Genomic DNA, 22,478 nt, shown 5'->3' with positions numbered 1-22,478 from the left:
AAATTATATTTATTTGGTCTTATCACATCATTATATCAATTAAAAACGGGTTTAAATAGTTATATCCTGTCATATATGCCCATTGGTTCGAGGAGAGTGACCCTTCAATGATCATTTAAAAATACATTAGAACAGAAATTGTTTGTAGAATGCTGAAATGTACAGGCTGTACAAGTTCAAAACCACTATGGTAAAAATATCCGTGAATATATATACACACAAGTCTTTACAACATATACAACTGCAGAAACTCGTGGTTATACTGTCCAGTCTGTAAACAGTAAGGAGTTCCAGCTAGTGCCACCTAAGAGTTCTTTGTAACTGTGAAGATTCCTGTTCGTGAGATGAACACTTCAGAGGCCTTTGAATGTGGTTTGAGGGCACAACAGGATGCACATAGCATGACTGTGGATATAGTACCAGAAGAGGTGGAGGCCTTTTCCTTTTTTCAAAAAGGGTGGTTGTGACTCCCAACAGGCAGACGGGTGCTTTTTTTCCTCTTGTGGGTTAGCCAGCATAGTCATGTGCCCCATAATCCCTCTGTATTAGCAGTTCTCCATATCCAGTTGAGGAAACCTCTGGGCTCTCTTTTTTTATATTCATGGCCAACTCATGCCTTTGTATGTGAATTTGGTGCACTGGTGCGCACAAGTTGACTTGGTGATTGTTAACTTGTTCAAAAGTTTTCCTGTTGTGGGATTTGTTTCTATTGAATTTGAGATATGTTCGTATCAGAGGGAGTAGGATGGAGGTGAAATCTGAAAGAATGGGCAGGGAAAGCAAACCTTCTCAAGGAAACATGACATTACTCTCCCCTTATTACCTGGTGGGAAACCTGAAACTAGAGGTTGGCACATGTGAAGCGGATTTAAAGAGGCCTGTTTGCAGAGTTCCCATGGAGCAATGTGAACTGGTTTCTTGTGTCCTTGTGGGCTGAAGGAGACAAGTGATGTTTGTCCTGCCTCGAGATAATAGAACTGACCGTGTAACTGGCAATGACAAAAGAAATGATGGCCTCTCAATAAGACCTTGTCTTTAGTAAAGACTTGGAGCTTTTGTTGTTCCTTTTAGGTAAATAAGGGCCCCAGACATTACTGGAAAGTTTGATCCTGGATCTACTAAGGGCCCATTCACACCTACCTTGTTTGGTCCAGACCTTTGGGCTTTTCACTTTTGTCAGAATGGAAATAATAAGTGTGAAAGGTGCCTCGGACCAAGGTCCGGAATAACGGACCAAAAATAATGCCGGACCAAAGAAGATGTTCTTAGCCGGAATCAAACAGAACCTTGGTTTTCTTCGTTTGCTGTGTGAAATCAATGTTTTGGAGAGATCGGACTTTCAGACCAATTGCAGCAAGTTGAGACAGAATTAAAAGTAAAAAGCATTTAAAGTGAAAAGAAAGAAAAATGAGCTGTGGTACCACACGGGGGGTGAGTAGACGAAATGATAAACCTCTTGTATTTGAGTGGGAAAGTCCTATCAAGAAACCAATTCCCGCCCCAGTTATACTGACAGGACTCAACGCAACTGCCGGTGTTATCCCCTGTAGCGGAGACACATTAGCACTTTCTCTTGTTTCTTCTGTTGGTCAGTTGCTGCAGCACACACTTATACAACCTTAACTGGGCCCCTCTGCTGAAGCTTTGCACATTCGTACCTGCGGGTGTGTCGCCATGTGAGCCTCGGCTGGAAACACATTTATCGAGACAGAAATCCCCACACGCCTGGTCAGCTGATAGAGAGAAGCTCTGTCAACATCTCAGCTACTTGTGGAAATGCACATCATTGTGCTAAGCTGCTGCTGTGGGCTTCATTTGGTCCTATGGTCTGGGTACATTTCCACTGAGTCTTGGTGGCCATCTTTCTCCCCGTCTTCCCTCCCTAGTTTTCTGCTTTATTTTTTGTTATTGCTCATGGTTGCTCATGTCTGGCCTCCCTCCATCCCGCCCTTCCACTGTAGTCTTTTGGTCCTCTACATCCCCAGCTTATTTCTGCTTAGTCATCCTTGCAGTAACCAGCCACATAAACAAGCCAGTGAGACCAAATGGAAGGCCAGTGAGAGAGAGGTTAGATTCTATCGCTCTAAATGCTTTCTTTATTAAGTCCAACTGTACTGTACATGTGGCAGCCTGCCAATGGCCCCTGCAGATCATATACATTTCTGTCCAGTTGTTTGTGTGTCTGTGTTTATAAGGGTCGCCTTTTTAACAGCTTTGTGTTAAATGTCTGCCCAGCACCTACTCCAGGTCTTAAGACCTGGACACTTGTTAGCCTTGTGTCACATTTCTGCCCCTGCAGCTCCCCGGGGTTAAACTGGTTTCCCTTACTATGTAATGTCTTGAACGCTACTAGGGTGAATACTTGCTTTCATGTAGAAACATGTTCTCCTTAAAGGAAAATACAGTAAATGCTTTGTAAAATCCACATGTATTTTAAACACGTACAGTGCTCCTGCAAATGTGATATGAAAACAGGGATGTATTTTGCTGTGTATTTGGAAGGTCATAGACGTCATAAAATGCATCATATTTTTAATGGAGGTATGAGCTCCACTTAGGGCCATTCCAGCTTTAATAGTTGGTGTTTTTTTTGTTGTTGATGTTTTTACCTTGTCTTTATGGCACGTCCAATGTGTGCTTTGAGCATCAAATTGTGTGACATGATGTCATAACAACAGGGAGCAGGAAGGTTTTCCCATGCATTTCTACCTGTCCTTTCTGGTATAAAAACTCAGATATCATTGATTACAGGCAAACAGAAAATTACATACAGGTGAATGTACCAAAAAACATAATAAATTATTATTTGAGGCCATACCCAAAACAGCTGGATGTAAAACAATAAAAAAGCACAAATTTACAGTATGTGACAAATGCAAAAGATATTCTTATTTTTTGTCATTTAGAATTGGTTTGTTGAAAACCATTTCACTGCTCATGCAGAGGCTCACAGTACACCGTGGACTACAGTATTTTAGATTTTTCAAAAAACACGGGGGACACTGGTTTGAATTTGAAATCCTGCTTCAAATAAATTGTTCAGTGGGTATAACAATTATCTTTAAAACCTGCAGTGCATTATTTGGTATACTTGTTTCCCTATTTCTTTTTTTTTTGTCAGATAGTATCACAATGTGTTTGGAATCTCATGAATCGTGCAGGAGGTGCTCAACCCTCCTTACAACTAAACCAGCATCCATATGTTTAGCCGCACACAGAATCGGTGGCTAGAGGGCAGAGGTGATGGAGTTCATGCTGAATGGGCTGGCCAGCCAACTAGAGAGGGATTTGCTGGTACATCGTTTTGAGGGCAGCATTCTCTACAGTATGTTTTATGTTTGTGCAGGTGTTTTACCAGGGCAAATAACTGTCCACCCTTTGATCTGTGATGCCGTGTCGTCGGACGACATCACAGGATAGATGACATGGTCAGGTGTAACACACTGAGAGGAGTCCATGTTCAGATTTAGATAACACAGAACAGGTTCAAAATTTGAGCAGCCGAGGCACATTCAAGTCTTATTTCCGTAGGCCCGGGTTATCTTGCTGTAATGTTTCTGAGACTTGCTGTAATGTTTCTGAGACCAGCCATTATTAGGTGTGTGCATTTATTTTTATTTTTTAATTTTTTTGTCAGCCCAGGATCTTCGTTCATCCACAAAACAGGCTGCATCTCCTGCTGACAGAAGAGAAGTCACTGCTTTTTAAAAGTCTCTGTGTTCATCTATCTGTACTTTTGCCCTTTCTTCATGAATCTCTGTGGCTGTGAGTTAAGATTCTATCCAGTGTGTCCACTCGTGCTTTGATTATAAGTCATAGTTTTCCACCATCAAATCGAGGACAACCTTTTATTCTGAAGCAGCTGCTTTGAAATGAAATCTATTTTTCTAGTTAGCAAAGCTTCACTGCCACTGAATGACAGAGGCCCTCCTATCTAATACACTGTTCCTATCAAAGTTAACATCACTGGGAGTCACTCAGTATTCTCATTCAATACTTAACAAAACTTACCACTGGTAGTCAAAGGCATATCGATGTAGTGGGAACACACCAGTATGAGTTGAAGAATGTGTCCCACAGAGGCTTTTCTTTGCAGCAAATGTTAATCTTAGTTTACACAAGATCTGTATTTTGTCTCCAGTACTGATTAATGAAATTTCCCCCCCTGTGTGATGTGAAGGTTTCAACATGTGAAAGCAAAGTTTGCTTCCATGGGGAAACACACAGGCTCACGAACTCTGACTGAAATTGCTGCTTTTTGTTTCTGTAGGAATTGAAAGACCTGACACAGCGAAACGAATGCTTGGATCTGAAAGGTAAGCACCAAAACAAAATTCTGACAGTTACAGTCGGCACTATAAATGTTAGTAATGTGTGGCGACAATTTTATAATTTTCACACTCTTTATGTTATGTAAAATGACACTTTGTCCTGTTAAATTACGTAGATGTTAACTGACCAGAGGTGTGTGTGTGTGTCTTTAGGTGAGAAGCTGGACTATAAAGCATGTGAGTCCCTGGAAGAGATTTTGAAGAGGGTCCAGTTTAAAGTCATAGACCTGGAGCAGACCAACCTGGATGAAGATGTAAGAAGATCTCATGTCATTTATCTCTCTTATCCACTCATACCTCTATTCTTATCGCTCTTTCTCTCTCTATCGCTGCTGCGTTCTACCCTCCGTTTCAGTCTGATCTTCTTTTTCGCTCTTGCTGCGCTGGCAGGATGTGGAGTGTTTGCCATGGTTTTTCTGATTACTCCAGATGTCCAATTGTGTAAACACCATTAGGGACTTTGGGGCCATAGACATGCTCAGATAGAGACAGCACTGCAGTGTGGAGCAGAAGGACACGGGCCCTGACCACTTCCTGTCACACACAGCTCCAAATATATTGCACAGTACTGTATCACACACGGACATGAGGTTTGCTTTTAGCCAGAGTCACTCAGGATACATTCCTTTTATGGTTGGAAGAGTCACTTAGAATTACTGCTCATTATTTTATTCCTGTCTAGCAAAAGCTTGTAAGTTCTTTAACCTTTAACCACAGAGTGAATTTACACCACAGTCTCCTGCTGTTTTTCGGCAAAATTATAGATGTAAGATCATTTTAGTCCAGTCCTCAGAGCCACTTGTGGAAATTTGGGCAGCTATTATGTTACTTTCAGATGGTCACTTAGGTGTGCCTTTTAATTTCTTACCATTAGAGTGATGAATTAAAGGTATCCTGTGGAGTTTTTGACCACTGGTTGCACTATTAAGCATGTCTTAAAGAGTCATCCATATTTTCTTAATCATGTACATGTGAATGACGACACTCATAAATGTGCACACAGGTGACAGGGTACCCAATGCTGAAGGTTTTATTGACATTATTTGGCATGCCCTGTTTTTCATCTGTTCATTTCTGGTTTGGTGTCTTCACTGCTGTTGCTCACTACCCGCCATTACAGTACAAACTCATGCTCCGGGCCAGTTCAGACAGCCTACACTACACTTCTCAAAATTGGGAACATGCATCAGCATTTTTGGTGGTTGTACTTCCTAACATCACGTACACCACAGATTTCAGATAAAAAAAGACTTGAAGCCCCCATAAACTCTAATAAAACAGAACGTGAATTTCATTTAGTTTCCATTGTACTTTCTCCCATTTTCTATCAATACAGAAACTTTTCCTCCTCACACAAAACTTTTTTATAGCATTTCCAATCACGATTATTTTATGTTCAATTTGAAAAGGTACAGATTAACATGAGGATGGAAATGCTCCTAATACTGAAGAGGAGCCATGCAGGTCTTATATATAAGTGTGTATGTACATACACACACACACACACACACACACACACAAAGCAAATTTTTATTAGAATATATATCTTCTTAGACACTCACACACACACATTAGAGCTTCTCATAATCCAAACAAATTGAGTGCAGTTTTTTTTCACCCAATATGGAACACTGCCCCGGAAATTTGAATGACGCTGCTGAATGAGTCATGGACTGAATCACCACAGAGCAGCATCTGCGACAAGTGTCTCGCCTTGGGCTCGGATAAAATGAGACACTGAAAGGAGAGTAAAAAAGAAAGTATTTAGGAAGTGTGGTTGGTCGAGGTGAGAATGGAGCAAGGTGGATAGAAAAGGAGCAGAATGGAGCTGTGAATGGGTGGTTTTAAGTGGATGTGTGATGGAGATCTTCAGTGGATGGGTAGATTTGGCAGAAACCAATATCTTCAGTATAGTGGCGTCTGGTTTTGAATGATATGGGAACATGAAAGGAGATAAATAGTTTTGGGGAGATTGATGAAACATGGGGAGTATTAACACAGGCTGGTTTTATTGGACTGAATGTGACTCATCTTCCCCCTCCCTGTAGATAAACACACTTGTGTATACTCAGTAATGTCTGCCAGCACACACACACACACACACATAGGGGAAAAGGTTATGAGATGCTTTGCAGCAGCCTGCCTGATTTTGTTACAGCTCAGCCTCAGTAGCAGCTCGTACACCCATTCATTTTGTATAACATCCTGAAACCAGCAGCACAGGAGTAAAGCCAATCACGGGCTCATGATTTCATTGGTGTTTAACACAGAATCCATGGAGGAAACCTATTTTCCCAACTAGTTTTTTTCTGTCAAAACATTCTAATATTTGTTATGTTATGGTAGTGAATCAAAAAGTGCATAAGAGCAAAAAAAAAAGAATCTAAATGAGATTAAAACATTCTAATCACAAGTGTACTTCAATGTAATCCTGTATCAGCTGATATAACACTTGCTCCTGACCAAACACAGCTTTGTAACTTTACAATTTGAATGCACTGATGATTCAGCACAATTTTTTTGCCTTTGATTAATCGTCACATTACCTCCAGAATTTAGCTGAAATGACAATTTGACGAACCACTGAACTTATTACTCAACATCAAATTTATCAGCAACTGTTTTTTATATTCACTTAACTTTTTAGCGCATTTTTCAAGAAAATATGCCTAACATAACTCAGATATGTGACCTTACTGCTTTGCTCTATTTTGCATTGTTTTCAACTGAATATTTTGGGGATTTGGACTGTTGGTCAGACAAAAAGTACATTTTAAACTTTGGAAAGTGTAACGAGCGATTTCCTTATATTTTATTGGAAAAAACAATTACATTATATTAATTTAGCTGACGCTTATGTCCAAAGCGACTTACATTGCATTCAACCATGAAGATGTTACTGAAGAAGTGCAAGAATCATGCGAGTACATAAGAATTTATCAAATAGGCAAAACAGCTTTAGTGCTTCATTTTTAAAAAAAAAAAAAAATTCTTTCAGATTAATACTTTACATGAAAATATGAGTTTATGAAATACAAAACTTTTGTTTGTTTAAATAATTTGGTGCAGATTATCAGATTGCATACTTATTGTATGACCTTTGCTGAGATAAACACTTTCTCTCGTCTCTGTTAAGCAATCTCATGTCATGACCCTTCAAACACATCAGCAGCCCAACAAGGTGCCTCTTTAACCCCCACCTAAACTGAGAGGTTTGAAAACACCTCCGCAGGTCTCACCTAGCCTGAGAGGCTGTTACCTCAGCAACAGCAGCTGCTCTCTGTAACATCTCTTTCTTATGTTCCCTCTTTTGACACTGACCGATTTTATTCTGAAACGCGATAAAAATTAAAGTTTCTCTCTCTTTTCCTTTCCAGGGTGCATCAGCTCTGTTTGACATGATAGAGTATTATGAGTCTGCCACACATCTCAACATCTCCTTCAACAAGCACATTGGCACGCGAGGATGGCAGGCCGCGGCTCACATGATGAGAAAGGTGAGAGTTCATTCTCCTGCTGTGTCATTTGCAGAGGATTACGACTGGGTAGGAATAAAGAAGAGTTGTGCAATATATTTGGTCTCAAATACCACTGACTTATGGAATTGTTTTTTTGGGGCCCGAGGAGAAGACCAAGTTTTTTGGTTTTTTGCGTGTGTGTGTGTGCAGCGCTGCTGTATTCCCTGGACATAAGAGTTGGCCTTTGTTCTCTTGCTCTTCCAAAATCACGCTCTTGCCCTTTTCGTGTACTTTGACATCAGTCATCACTTGTTACTGTTAAGAATACAAATGGGTGGGCAGGCAAACAAATTAATACATCACCTTTCTAGTTGAATGTGTGAGAAACGCATGAATACAAACAGCTGGTGGTGGATTTGAACAGTGTTCGTTTTTTGAATCAAACAAATGTGAAGGAACTGATGGTGAATGGTAAAACCACTTTACAAACACAGATTTAATAGTTTTACTGTATCATTTCATACTGTGTAGCAGCTCAAGATATAAGAGATAGTGTAAGATAAATGCAGTTAATTAATAATTAACAAAAAAACTGTCCATTTTATTTGTACATTAGGTTTCTCGATTGTGGAGTTTGTGGATGTTTTGGTTTGGGGAAAGCTCACTGGGCTGTAGTTTGTCTTGGCAGTGTTCCACAGTCAACGACACTTATGTCTTATCCAAGCCACAAATTACTTCACTCTTTATTTTTAATATTGTGACCTACTTCATTTTATTACAATTTGGTTCATTACTCACCATCCTAGAGGGGAAAACAACAGTTACTAATGATTCAATACCTGTGTATAAAATGTTAGTACCACAGTTCCACTGTAATCACAACTATGATTGGTTGATTTCCCAGTCTACAAGCATTGAAAACAAGTTTACACCAGTTTTGTGATTTATTGTGTTGTAGTTTGTAAAAAATAAAATAATAAGGTGGTCACTCATTTAACCATAGAACAATTGATCTTAACACACTTGCTTTTACAACTGAGTTTACCTGAATCCCTCTGGTGAGGTCCTGGATTAAACAGATGAAATGAAGAGTATGTTACTTTCTTAACAACGTTTGTCATTTGAAGACAATGTTATGGAGTCAAATGAAGCTTTTTAGCTCACGTTGTTGTACTACAGCAGCTGTAATGAGAGGTTACTGGATAAAGTAAAATGTTAGTTAGCAATGCAGTTATTTTATTGATCTGTACTTTTATTTGTGGATATGAAATTTATTGCATCTCTGCCGGTGTTTCCCCCCTCAGACAAGCTCTCTGCAGTACCTCGACGCACGTAACACTCCTCTGCTGGACCACTCTGCTCCCTTTGTGGCACGAGCGCTCAGGATCAGTGGCAGCTTGGCAGTCCTCCACCTGGAGAATTCTGGCCTGTCTGGCAGACCGCTCATGTTACTAGGTAAGAGAAGAAAAAAAGTGCCAGGGAGGGGATGTACAAGAGGAAGAAAAGGTTTTTTTTTTCTCCGTCCAGCCCCGTTTTCAGTGTCATATTTGTTTTTCCTTCTTTCCCCCATATCCCTGTCTCTTCCCTCACCTTCATTTATGCTTTATTTGTCTGGTCAGCGACGGCTCTGAAGATGAATATGAACCTGCGGGAGTTGTACCTTGCAGACAACAAACTCAATGGCCTGCAGGACTCAGCCCAACTCGGCAACCTGCTCAAGTTCAACTGTAACATCCAGATCCTGGACCTGCGTAATAATCACATATTAGACTCTGGTACGCAGCAATGATGGAGCACAATCACATATGTAACAGTACTATTTTATAGCCCTGCATGTTTTCTCAAGGTTGGATAGTTTTGTAAAATAGATTTGTTTATTGTGTGTACGACTCAATATATTTTCATAAACTCAGATAAGTTTATTGACCCCTGTGGGGAAATTATGTCCTTTGAGCTAAAGTAATGATAAGTTTTATCATCTTTTCACATGATGTTTTGGATTAGTATGATAGGACAGATTTGTTAGGATAGTTGCTTTATTCTCCATCCCAATGTTATCAAGTCTAATTATTTGGTTTCAGTGAAATTGAGAAATATATGGGTATGCATTGCCCCTCCAAAGTTTTTCATGTTGTGTAACAGATTATTAAATTTATGTAATTTAGCCTGATTTATACCTAAATCATAGCTAAGGCTTATCCAGTTTTATTTATTGTTATGTGATTTTTAAAGAGAAATACAAACAGACCAATTTAAAGGGATTTTAACTAAATTTTATGTCACCATTTATTCAAATATCTAACAGTTTCCCTTGCAAGATAACAACTTTTTTGTTGTTTGAACTAAATGATGTCCTAGAACAACTCAGAAAGCTGCTGCTATGTTAGACAAGTTATCTTAGCTCACAGGATATTTGTTAAAACTAATATTTTGAAGTTAATTATTTTTCATCTCAGGTCTGGCCTACGTGTGTGAAGGACTGAAAGAGCAGAGGAAAGGACTCGTCACTTTGGTGCTATGGAACAACCAGCTCACACACAATGGCATGGGCTACCTTGCTGCTGCACTGGTACACATACTCACACTCACATACACAAACACAGACACTTACTTTTTTGTCCCAATGTGTGTGTGTGCGTGTGCCTGTGTGTGTGCCTGTGTGTGTGTGTGTGTGTGTGTCTGTGTGTGTGTGTGTGTGTGTGTGTGTAAATTAAATCACACGTGGGGAGAAACTGAGATAAAGTGTCTGAACATTACTGAAGATTTAGGACGATTTAACTAAATCTGACATCTATAACCTAAAATATGTCCTCAACCTCTCACATGTTGTTGGTTATGGAAAGTTATGATGCAGCTCTCTTTATTATCAGAAGCACGTGATTGTTGAAGAACTGCATGTTGAACTCTTCCAGGAAACCGGTCTGAGGGTTTGAGGCTAGTAAGATGTTGCCCTCTCAAGTCTCTGATTATACTGATAAAGTTCATCTCATGACTGTCCTGATTAATAATCCTGGAAATAACCACAGTGAAGCAGGTTCAGCCGAATGCTATGAGATTGTAATCTTTGGTTCTTAAAGGCAAACAAGGTTCCAAAATGAACAGAGAAATGGAGATTTCTTATGTAGTGAAAAATATGTTCACATCTGACAAAGTCAACATATTAGCAGTAGCTAACAGGAAGGATAATTATAAATCACTAAGTAGTAAACTGGCCTGTATGAAAATACAGTCTGTACCATAGTGACTCAGCAAAGTCACAAACAGACCATCAGAAATATAGTAATAAGAAATATAAACTATGCATAAAGTACAATATTATTGGCATACAAGACCAGTAATACCGATGGCACGGCAACAAAAAACAACACATTTGGACATTTTAAACTTACTGTTATATCAGCATTGTCTCAGTTAATCATTACATTACAAATGTTGTTCCAAGTGTGAAAACTTTAAAAAACCAATCTCCCCCATTGCTAAAGAAATAATCTATGTATTATTATGAACAATAAATATGGAAATGTCTTTGCATTTTTTTTTTAACTTGTCGTTCTATTCTGTTTTTTCTCTCAGCCATGCACCCAGAGTCTTGAGACTCTGAACCTTGGCCATAACTCGGTGGGTAATGAAGGGGTCCACAAGCTGAAAGACGGACTGATTAGCAACCGTTCTGTGCTCAGACTGGGCCTTGCTTCCACCAAACTGTCCTGCGAAGGTAGGAACTAGTTTCCGTGAGCCATTGGTTCTGTTTTTTGCAGATCTTTTTTGCAGTCTTGTGACTCCCACGTCTTTCTGTCATCTGTGCTATAGGTGCGGTGGCTGTGGCAGAATTCATCGCAGAGAGCCCGAGATTGTTGCGCTTGGACCTGCGAGAGAATGAGATTAAGACGGGTGGACTGATGGCACTGTCGCTCGCCCTAAAAGTCAACACCTCTCTGCTGCGTCTCGATCTCGACCGGGAGCCCAAGAAAGAAACTGTGAGCATGGGGTTAAGGCATGAGGGACGGGGATATAGGAGAGGAGGTAAAGGCCCCGATATAGTATATAGTTTGAGCAGACCCAGACTCACTCCCTTGGAGTGAGTCTGGGTCTGTAAGTCAAACTGACTCTTCCATGCAGAGTTTGACTTGAGAAATAAGTCTGGCAAAGAAACAAGTCTGGCAATTTGCTAAATGTTTGAAAGAAAACTAAAACTAGAGACCAGATAATCTCACCAACAAGGTGTCTGACACCTATTGTAACTTAATACTCTGCCATTGAGCTTAGTTAATGTATAAAACCTTATAAGAATCAATGAGTCACACTGGAGTTACATTTTTGAGCCAATTCCACCTACACTGTCCTTCAGCTGCAAGCACCAGTACTGTTAGTTTGTCCCAAAATTTGTGAGTTCAAACGAATTTGACATGACACACAAATCAGATTAATCCCCAACATCAGCACTGTTGACTTCTGTTTGAATTACATTTTATTGAAGACCAGCTGTTTACAGCTATTTTAGGAAATTATTCTGCCTTTTTTTCCAGGGTATGTAGATTGTTGCCGAGTTACAGGCAGGGTAGAAAATAACTTAAGCTTATTCTGATATTCTCGTAGTTTGTGTTAGATGTTTCAGACATGTCATCTGTCTTTCAGGTGAAGAGCTTCATTGAGACTCAGCGTGACCTGCTGGCTGACATCCAGAATGGCTGCAAGAGGAACTTCATCCTGGCTAAAGAGAAGGAGGAGACTGAGCAGAAGATGCGGCAATCGGTCTCCATGGCTGAAATTGCCACGGAGGATGGAACCAGAGAAGAAGGGGAGGAGGAAGAACCAGTGCCAGAGGAGATAGGTGACAGCGAGGGGAAAGAGGAAGAAGGGCAGGGGATTGAAACAACAGGAATTGAAGAACAGACAAGCAGCCAGTCAGGAGCAAGCTCGGAGACAAACGTGGAGTCGGACTCAGACACTGAGGATGAGGAGGAAGAAGAGGTGGTAACAAAGTCCTCCTCCACCCACTCAAACCAGGCTGCTTCTCAGACCCAGCATGGGGCTGCACAGCCCCCCCTCATTGCCTCAAGGATGTCCCCGTCCCCGTCTGCTTCACCTGCCGGAGGGCCAAGTGCCGTTTCCGGCATCACCGTCACAGAAGCCACAGTTCCTACTGGCACACCTCCATCTCCCGGCCGCTGTATATCAGTCTCAAGCCCGGGGAGGGGTCATAAGATCTTCATGGTTACCCGAGTGGAAAGCCCCCCTAAGCAGCAGCAGGTACAACTCCAGATAGGTGCATTGGCATCTCACAGCCAAGTTAAAGATGTCTCCAAAAAGCCCATGACACAGCGGACACAGCCACCGCCTGCATCTCAGACTCCTACACAAACATCGCTGACATATGAGGACGGGAAGGAGCTCTCACCTGCACCTGCACCGTCAACAGACTGTAAACTGATAGAGCAGAGAGCTATAGCACACTCAGAGTCCACACTCAATACTACACAGACCCACACACTAGAGACACAGTCTACAAGTCCACGCACAGAGGATGTGACAGCTACTACTTTCGACCCAGAAGTGACAGATCCAAATCTACGAGCACCAGCGCTGCCTTCAGATTCTTCACCAGTAGAGGCTGGAGCATTTCAGCTCTCTGAGGAGGTCGTACAGAGCACGCAAAGCCCCCAACTTGAACCCACTTGTGTCGAAGGAGAGAAAGAAGGAGAGGAGGAGAAGGAAGGTCTTAGAGAAGATAACAGAGAAGTGATGTCCCCTAATAGCACAGAAGAAGAGTACAAACAATTTGACAAACTGAGTCAAACCCAGGTTTGTGTCGCTGCAGTCGATACACAACGGTCAGCGTCTGCACATGACCAGCTACAGAATGAGCTCCAGTCCGCGTCAAAGGAGACCAAGTCATCACAGTGGACGGAGGAAGAAGACAAACAGGAGGCACTTCCACAAGAAAAGAGGCAGGAAGCACCGGCCGGCTTGTCAGAAATCAAAGAACCCAGTTTATCAGAGAAAGAAGAAAACCCGCAAAACAAGGAGGAACCAAGTCCAAATCAGCAAACAGAGGCCGATGAACAGAGAGTAGAGTCTGTTATCCCTGTCCTGGCTGATCAACAGGCACCATCCAACTCTCAGAGTGAAGCTCAGGAGACTAATCTTCGAGCAGAAGAAGCCTCAGAGAGTCACGAATCTGCCACGACCGGCTCCCCAGTCGAAGTGGACGATTCACCTGACGAGAGCTCTGCAGATGAGGCCGAATGTTTCTCCGAGGCTCTGGAGGGAGAGGTGGTCAGTTTGGCTCTACCCAACGGCCTCAAGCCCGAGTTCTCCCTCCATCTCCTCGATGCTGAAAGCCCCAAGCCGGGCAGCTGTGTGATGGAGCACGGTGAGACGCTTTAATCACTGATCTTTGCATCACGTGTAGTTTGTTTCTGGTGTAAAAACCCTGTTTGATATTGTGTGTTATATGTCGCTTGTGTAGTGAGTGTCAGCTGTGGACAGGACCTGGAGGAGCTGCTGCTAGAAGCCAGTTTGGATACAGGAAGAGACGCACCATGAGGTTGTGAGGTAAACGTGTGTCTATATCTGTGTACAATAGAAATCATGGTTGGTCACAGATTCATCATCACACTGATGAATGTGTCGCACCAGAACCAGCATCTCAGACCAAAGCAAATGCCTCGTCTGCCACAACTCCCCTTCCCTTTATGTTCGCACCAACCCCAGTGAAAGAAGCACCTAAACAGATAACAAATAAAGTGACACCCAACAGAAAAAAATCATCCAGCTAGTTGCTGTGCAGACTGATAAAATTGACCTGTCCCGACTTATCTGCGGGTCGGAGCTCCTGTCAGTGTCAGTGTCTTTAAAAAAATTTAAAACACTGAGGAGGCAACAGCACACTTTCAACAAGCCAGGGAGCATGCTTAGCAAAGCTGTGGTGTGTAGAATCTGCTATCAGACTGAAGTCTGGACATTTTGTCAGAGCTCTTCCTGCCAGCCTGTTAGTAGATGTCCGAACGGCCCATGTACGAATATGGAGGGACAATCTCTGGAGAATTTTCAGCGAGCAAGTGGAAACAAAATTATCACCATATCCTGCCTCCTGCATGCTTTACCCAGACGCCACAGGATCTTCGGAAGGTTTTCCTGCTGTTGTGAACGTATCTCCACCTGAGTTCATGTCTGAAAACAGCTGTAGTCAAATCAGCTGCTTCGTCGTTTTCCTCTCTGTGATTTCTGTGGTTGCCATGGCTATAAACAAAAAAAAGGTAGAACCATTAAACCTCCTAGAGGAAGTCATGTGTGTTCACGAGAGCGCAGCCACCCTCTGTCCATGTACTCACCACTGTTGACCTTGGGCCGCCATGTTTGAAAAAGATGAGGCGGTGACTCGCTCTGTTCTCTGCCCACTTGCCTTTTTTTTTTTCAAATATCAATGACATATGGCTTATCAATCGTGGATAATTGGATATGATATTGACTTGGTTTTAAAAAGTATTTTTCTGCTAAATTCAGGACTAATTGATCTCCTCTCTTCTGCTTCCACAAGGCCCCGCGAGGACACAGGAGAAAACAGCACTCTACTATGTGACTACAATGTTTTTTGTCGTACCTTTGACTTTACCACCAACATAACTTTCCCATAAAGGACAGAGGACCTGGTGAAGCTCTGTGCACGAACATACAAGCAATTTATGGAAAGGACACAAAGGACAAAGATCCAACTGCTGTCGAGCTCGGCTGTGACGAATAAGGAATCCTCTACATCCACACTACATCCACCAAATAAATAAAATCACCCTGTTATCACTACATTTTGTCAATCTTCAGTCTTTACACAAAAAGCTACTGCCGGTGAGTGAGGAAGAAGAGAGGAGTGGAGGATGAAACCTGAACCAAAGACAGAACACAGACCTTCCCCTCCATCCGCACCTGCTCTCTTCTGTAGATTTCCACTGTAGTTGGGGAAATAACTAGCAATTCAAGGTTTTTTTTTCTTCTTCTTAAAACACGACGCACATGACGATGAAGACGATAATGACAAAGGTATGGTTGGTGGCACACTGAAGACACGTTGATAGTCGGGGACCCTGCTGGCTTTAAACACTTGTTCTAGAGGTGTAGGCACCGACAAAGGCTTTTATATTCACGGAAGCAGAAGATGTTCACGTTTGTTTAAATGTCGCTGTTTTACGTCTTGTGTCCCCGTTCCAAATGATTCTCCCTGTTTGGGAAAAAAAACACAACTCTAAGGGACTTTTGCCAAAGTGACTATCCTCTTGTCTGTTTTCTTGTCCTCTGCTCACTTTGGCCCCTCAGGAATCAGTGTCCCCCTCCCCACCTCCCACCCCTGCAGTCAGTCTCTTCAGATCTGCTGAAGCTGCCTCCCGCCTGTCCACCGCTACAACCACACCACTTTTTGTCACAAAGCTGAAAAAGAACTTGAGTAAAAGTAATACTGAATGCTTTTGATTCATTTGTCTACAGTAAAAAGAAGAAACAAAGTTGTTGTCCTCAACTCTCTGGAACTTCAGACACCATTATTATTGCTTTGTTCAGTCACTGTTCCTCCTCTCCCTCAGTCTTCCGCTCTGCCCCAGCTCATCATTCATGTTGCCTTCAAACTCATCGCTTTAGATTCATTCTTTGTTTTTTCTTTTGGCTGCTTTGAGAAATCAATTATTTTCTATTTATTTTATGGCGACATGAGCCTTTTCTGATTATTTCCCCCTCCTCATGTCATCTCTTTTTCATTTAGGGGTTTGCCTTTAAAGGTGACCCTCATTTTGTGATGTATATTTCAGATTAAAGCAAGAGCAAATATTTAGTTGGGGGTTTTTTTGGTTTGTTTTTTGGGGGGGGTTAGTCTGTGTTGGTAGGAAAGGTATACATGATTGAATTGTTGACTGTTGGTAGCAATCGGGGTAATGAGAGCAAACACAATGGCGCTGTTACGTAACCAAATCCCTGTTGCTTTAATGCTTCTGTGCTGGGTGAATGTGTGGCCACAGGGGGGCGCTGGTGGTCGTGTTTTTAAAGGGTTTCACAGCATCATGTCTGACTCCTGGGGCCCTGACGTCTCCGTTCAAATCCATTTCTTGTCCTGAATTTTCCAAAGCAAGGCAGAAAAAACGTCATTGTTCATGTATGTTTGTGAAGAGAAACTGTTTCTTTTCTTTTTTCTGAGACAGATACAGATATTTTTTTTCCTTTCTTCTTTTTTTCTTCTTCTTAAAAGGAGCATATTTCGACCCCCGCCCCAACAGAGATTTAGCCCCCAACTGTTTGTAATGCTTTAATTTTTAGAAATTTTTAAAAATTATTTGTTAACTTAATTGAAATGTGCCGGAAATCACAAAGATATGTATGGCGAAATCTGTTCCTCTCAAATAAATGCATGTAATGACAAATGACAAGACTGAATGATTCAATGAAATTACTCAGGATGTCTGAGCACTACAGTGTGAATGCATGAATATCAGAGAAAAAAAAATATGTACAGGTCAGGCTTGGTTGGCATGGCTGCATACAGCTGGTTCAAAATCACACTTGACCGTTGATTACATTTCCAAAGATTCTCACAGCTCCATAATTTGCACCAACCTTTTGGTGATCAAATTTTAATAATTTAAATCATTCTCATTCAAACTCAACAATTTCTTGCCAAAGGAAATACTGACCCTAAAGCTGCTGAGTTACTATAACTAATTTAAGTTCCCACTCGACATTCAAATCATAATCACAACTTGGACATTTCTTCTGATAGCTCTGATAAGTTGGATTCAGCAGATATGGATGTGTTTGAAAGCAAAGATGTGGACTATATCAGCTGGAGTCCATTCTTCCTTGTAATTAAAACCCATATTTAATGGATATGATTATACAGTATACTGTTAAGCACAGCGTTGTGTATTTTAATCTTTGTACGGTCGCATGTCATTACATGGGAATAGTCTCCATCCCTCATCAACCATCCAGTTTGACATGAAGGCAAAGTAGCTGCATTTAGTTTTTGTTTATTTTTTTTAATTATCAGCATCTTAGTTTAGCCAGATAACATTGCTCATTAGCACTGGGCACAAATGAGGCTGATGGACGTGTCATTAGTTCTGCAGGTATGTTGTTTTGCACTGATGATCAAAAGTCAAGAAACTTTATTGTCACTCATTCTGAGGAGGGTTTGGCTGCTTGAACCAAATTCCATGGCAATTCACATAATATAGATGTTGAGATATTTTACTAAAAACTGCAAATGTGCAAAAAGGAAAAGTGGGGGGATCACCGAAATCACCAGGATTCATCATCACCATGAAAATCTCTGTAATTCCATACCATTCCCTCTTGATAGTTATTTAGAGATAGAGATATTTTGATTCTAATTTGAAATGGTGGAAACACTGCTCAAAAGAATAGCCTACTGTACATGTTGGTTTTTTAAAAGCAACTTCCTTGAAGTGGTTCCCAGCGTTGAGCTATTGCACAAAATCATTCCTCTAATTTTTTTCTTTTGTTTCGTGTGACGTTTCTTTTGGGAAATTGGTGGTTCCATGTCTTGAAAAATAATATTCTCTTAATTTGAACTGCTCACAAGAAGATGTTGCTTCCCTTGAAGGGGTCACGAGGCCAAAACACGTGAGAGCCGGGGAGACGTTTTCACGGACACGTCCCCCCTGAAGCTGGCGTGGTGGTGAGGGGTGAGGGGGTTCACGTCTCCTGGGTGGGTGAGGGGGTGTAGCAGTGGCGGGGGGTTGAGTACAGGGTGGGAGCTCTGCTCTGATCTGCTCTGTACATCTCACTGTAATTCTCCTCTGAAGGAATTCCAGACTGCACTAATCCATCCCCGCCCCACAACGCTCCCAATAATACAGGAGATGGTGAGAAAGTCGTTAAAAAGTGAGTTTCCTTCAACGCTTTCAGATGAAACGTGCATAACGTGTCACTGGCTCCTTTGTTTTTCTAACTAAGTCTTGTACGAGAAGCCTAAATCCGTCGTCCTCAACAATTTTCTCTTATTAACGTCAAAATGAAGCAGCGTCTGCCGTGTCAACCTTGTCCTGGCAATTCTCAAGATCAAATCTTTGCTGCTAATTGGTAATTGCTGCCTGAAATATGTTTACTGGCAATGTTCTTGGAGACAGGCAACAAGAACACTTTGCTGCCTCCAGTTTAATCAAGCAAATACCTTTTTGTTTTTTAACATATGGGTTTTTAACAGGAGTTGAATAAAAAAGATAAAATGTGTTATCCACTAAGCTTTTGAGGTGCTTTTTTATTTTTTATTGTTTTCAACCCTGGAGGTTGTTCCATATTTAGTGTGCAGACATGACTATGGTATCACTTGACCTTCTCATCTCACTCTATATAAGACTGTAAATAAGTTTATTTCACAAATATCTGACTGTTTTTCAACCTTCCTGCAGGGACCCACTGGCCTAAATGGTCGAATATCAACATCACAGTAATGTAAATCAACTTCATTTGGCCTCTATTCTTTATCCACCTTTGTTCAGTTTTTTTCCACCTAAAATCATTGATAGTGTGTTTGGGGTTGATGTTATTGTAGCTGTTGGTTTAGAAGGAGGTTGTGTGATACTGCTGTCTTTTTTATAATCGTACACAAAACATCCATGCTGCAAAAGACCAAGGAGAGCGGAACCATTCGCGTTGTGTATGCGTATAGTCACACATTTACAGCAGCCATATCAGCGAGTGCACTTTTCTGTTGTTCATGGTCACTTTGAAGACTTTCACACTTTCACTGTTTCAGTCTCGATTCTCTGTCTGGACACAGAAACATTGGGACACTTCAGTGGCTCCTCAGTATTTCGGGATTCGCCTGAGAGCCACAGGATTTTGGTTTCATTCCAGCCGTGGGGATCCCGTAGAACCGGTGGAAGTAAAACATTTCCTAATGTTATGTGGTTGTGCCTCATCTGAAGAGCGGGATCTTTACACATTCTTATGTAACATTGACATTAATCGTGATTGTGCACCTCAGCGAACGGCTGAAGAGTGTATCAATGGAGAGTTTTCTTTCTGACACAGATGTCAGACGGTGAGACGGTTTAACTTTCTCAACTGACCATAGGAAGAAGCTGGAATTCATTTTCATATTGACTGATGTCTTTTCTCAGCAGAGTCAAACTAGTTTTCTAATTATTAGTAGTATATTATTCTCTCTTTATCCTTTGTTCAGATATAAAAGAGGAACACAGAATCACAATCCTGACAATCAATCATGTCAGTCATTTTCAAATAAAGACATAAATATATGTGGTGTGAAGGTTCAATCTTGATGTTGTAAACCGCAATTCGACAGTATATTCTCACGAACACATCTCATAGCCTTCATTAGAAGATGGGAGATCATTTTTTTCTGGAGATTCGTTAATATTTAATATAATAACCAGTTGCTGTACCAAGTGCTGTACTCGTACACAATTTTAGATACTTGTATGTTACAGGAGTGTTTTCTCTTGGTGCTTCTTTGTGGTTGTACTCTACAATTCAAAAGGAAATGTTTCATTTTTACACTTAAATTTCAATTGATTTACTAAATGTTTTTGTACAAGACAAGCCGGTCCAGTGTTGCCATCATGAGAAGGGCTGCAGTCATGTCTACTCCCACAGCAGCGTTCTATTGGAGTAACTTTGTTAGTTACATTGACTTGGAGAAAGTATGGTCCTTACCACAAAAGTTGCTCTAAACAAAGTAAGAAGCAAGAAGTCTCATCCAAGTTGCTCCATAGATTTCACCCTGTTAAGTATTTTTTTTGCACAAGATTAAGAGTGACATCGATGTAAATTGCTCTTTCTGTGAATTGCATGCAGAAACCGTCTCTCATTTATTTTGGTCTTTACATACACAGGCTATGGAGAGATGTTAACACTTTTATAGTTAACAACATTTTCTCTGGCTTTGCTTTTTACTGTAGAGATATTATATTTGGTTGTTAGGATCACAGAAAATTATGTAATTTTATTCCTCTATGTATTTGAATATGTGTAAATCTCATGTACCTAACCCCTGGCTATTGTAGCAATGGTTGTTCGAGTTGTGAGTCATGTCCTCAGGTTGTGACTGTCCAGTTAGTTGTTTTTATTCACTCATGAAACCTTCAATTTTGTTAGGTCTTGTTTCATTTCATTTCATTGTATTTTATTCTATTCAATTCTGAAATGTGCTTTGTAAATAAACTTGACGCGACTTGACTAATGAACCGAGTGATCAATGGCTTTGATCCCACAGAGATGAAATACCTGGGTCTTCCCATCAGTCCGTCAGAACTGAGCGAGACTCTTGGATGTGGGGTGAAACGTCTTCAAGTACGGGAGTCATCATTCAGGATCTTTCTGCCATGTTTGAATTCAGCAGCCCACTTCTTCATCATGCTGTGAGAAGGGGCAGCCTCCCCTGGTGTTGCCACCATGTCCCCCCAGGACCTCCGGAAGTCAAATGGATATTAAAGATATTTTTATCAGAAATGAATGGATATCAGTCAGATCAGAGTTAAAAAACCAACTTTCACCCCCAAATAATTGCTTGGTTGCTCCGTGTTTGTTGAGTGACCAAAACAATGAATTGTAGCGGCTTCGAGGAGGTTCTGTTGAGATAAAGGAGCGGGCAGTGCCACAGAACTGGGAAAAAATTCCATTGCGGGTGCAAGCGGTTGAGACCGACTGCCAGGTCTGCAGCCTCCCTCTCTGTGTGGGGACAGTGGTAAGTGATCAAATGCTTCCTAGCCTCAGGAATGTGCTGGAATGATGGTAGAACAGTAGGAATTTATCCGAGGTGTCAGCCCCTATCTGGCCTGTTGATCCGCAGCCCAGTGGACTGCAACAACCGCCTGCACATTGGCACACACAAGCAGGGGCTCACGGGACTCATGATCATCCGTGGGATCATGAGTACATGAGAGGGGGACCGAGAGGTTGCACCCCCTCAACAGAACTTGACAGTGCCAGTGAATGCAAAAGACAAAGTCCATTTGGCAAATTCCCCTGGCATCACTCTTCCCATCTCACTTTTGGTAAGAACAAGAATAAGCACAATTGAAATATTGATTTGAATCCCCCTTTGAAGTTGCTTTAATGTGAGAGGATATAACCTAGGGAATGAGGGGCTTACTCGTTACTCCTCCAAGAGTTGAATTCACTCACTTGATTGGCTCATTTCAGCAGCCCATGCTCAGGGTTTTTATTTTTGATGTACACTTGCCATGGCTGCTGATCATCAAAAACTACATAGGCTTCAGCCAGCCTTTTACAAAGGGGCTGTTAGTGTGACTAGACGTATTTAACAGTCAACAGATCAAACTTGAAGGGCTATTTTCCTATAGTGTGATTTTCTCATACATTTTTCTTACTCTTATTCTCAAGACTTGTTCTATTAATTTGATAATAGGTTGAGAACACTGAATGCAAATATCCTAAATGCTTTGAGGGCTCTTAACGCTAAAAATGGTCCTGACGCAATTTAATACTGACAACACAACAGGGATTTGTTTAGTGCAAATGAACTCCTCTCGGTCATGCTGAGAGCGAATGAAGAGTGGGTGGGCTGTGTGATCCTCCACTAGGACATTTTCTCCCACCATGGAGCGTAGGTGGAAATGCGTAGGTGGGAATGCAAATATGGATAACCGAGGATAGGATGTCACCACCCAGCTCACATGACTGTGATTAGAGCAGAGGAGGA

At 41.4% G+C, this 22,478-nt stretch overlaps 1 protein-coding gene across 1 annotated transcript in view; it reads left to right on the top strand.

Annotated features, from left to right (window-relative positions):
- ppp1r37 (protein phosphatase 1, regulatory subunit 37) overlaps positions 1 to 17,190 on the top strand; it is a 32,369-nt gene extending 15,179 nt beyond the window's left edge. Inside the window, exons 4-14 of the mRNA XM_035622460.2 lie at positions 4,271 to 4,316; positions 4,485 to 4,585; positions 7,709 to 7,828; positions 9,094 to 9,244; positions 9,409 to 9,564; positions 10,246 to 10,358; positions 11,363 to 11,504; positions 11,600 to 11,766; positions 12,425 to 14,162; positions 14,259 to 14,344; positions 15,330 to 17,190. Coding sequence (XP_035478353.2) covers positions 4,271 to 4,316; positions 4,485 to 4,585; positions 7,709 to 7,828; positions 9,094 to 9,244; positions 9,409 to 9,564; positions 10,246 to 10,358; positions 11,363 to 11,504; positions 11,600 to 11,766; positions 12,425 to 14,162; positions 14,259 to 14,335 — 2,811 coding nt within the window. The 3' untranslated portion in view covers positions 14,336 to 14,344; positions 15,330 to 17,190. The remainder of the gene's footprint in view (positions 1 to 4,270; positions 4,317 to 4,484; positions 4,586 to 7,708; positions 7,829 to 9,093; positions 9,245 to 9,408; positions 9,565 to 10,245; positions 10,359 to 11,362; positions 11,505 to 11,599; positions 11,767 to 12,424; positions 14,163 to 14,258; positions 14,345 to 15,329) is intronic.
- Positions 17,191 to 22,478: the final 5,288 nt, after the last annotated feature.

This window comes from Scophthalmus maximus, chromosome 11 (assembly GCF_022379125.1).
Source record: "Scophthalmus maximus strain ysfricsl-2021 chromosome 11, ASM2237912v1, whole genome shotgun sequence".
NCBI lineage: Eukaryota > Metazoa > Chordata > Actinopteri > Pleuronectiformes > Scophthalmidae > Scophthalmus > Scophthalmus maximus.
This window is presented reverse-complemented; position numbering and strand designations above follow the sequence as displayed.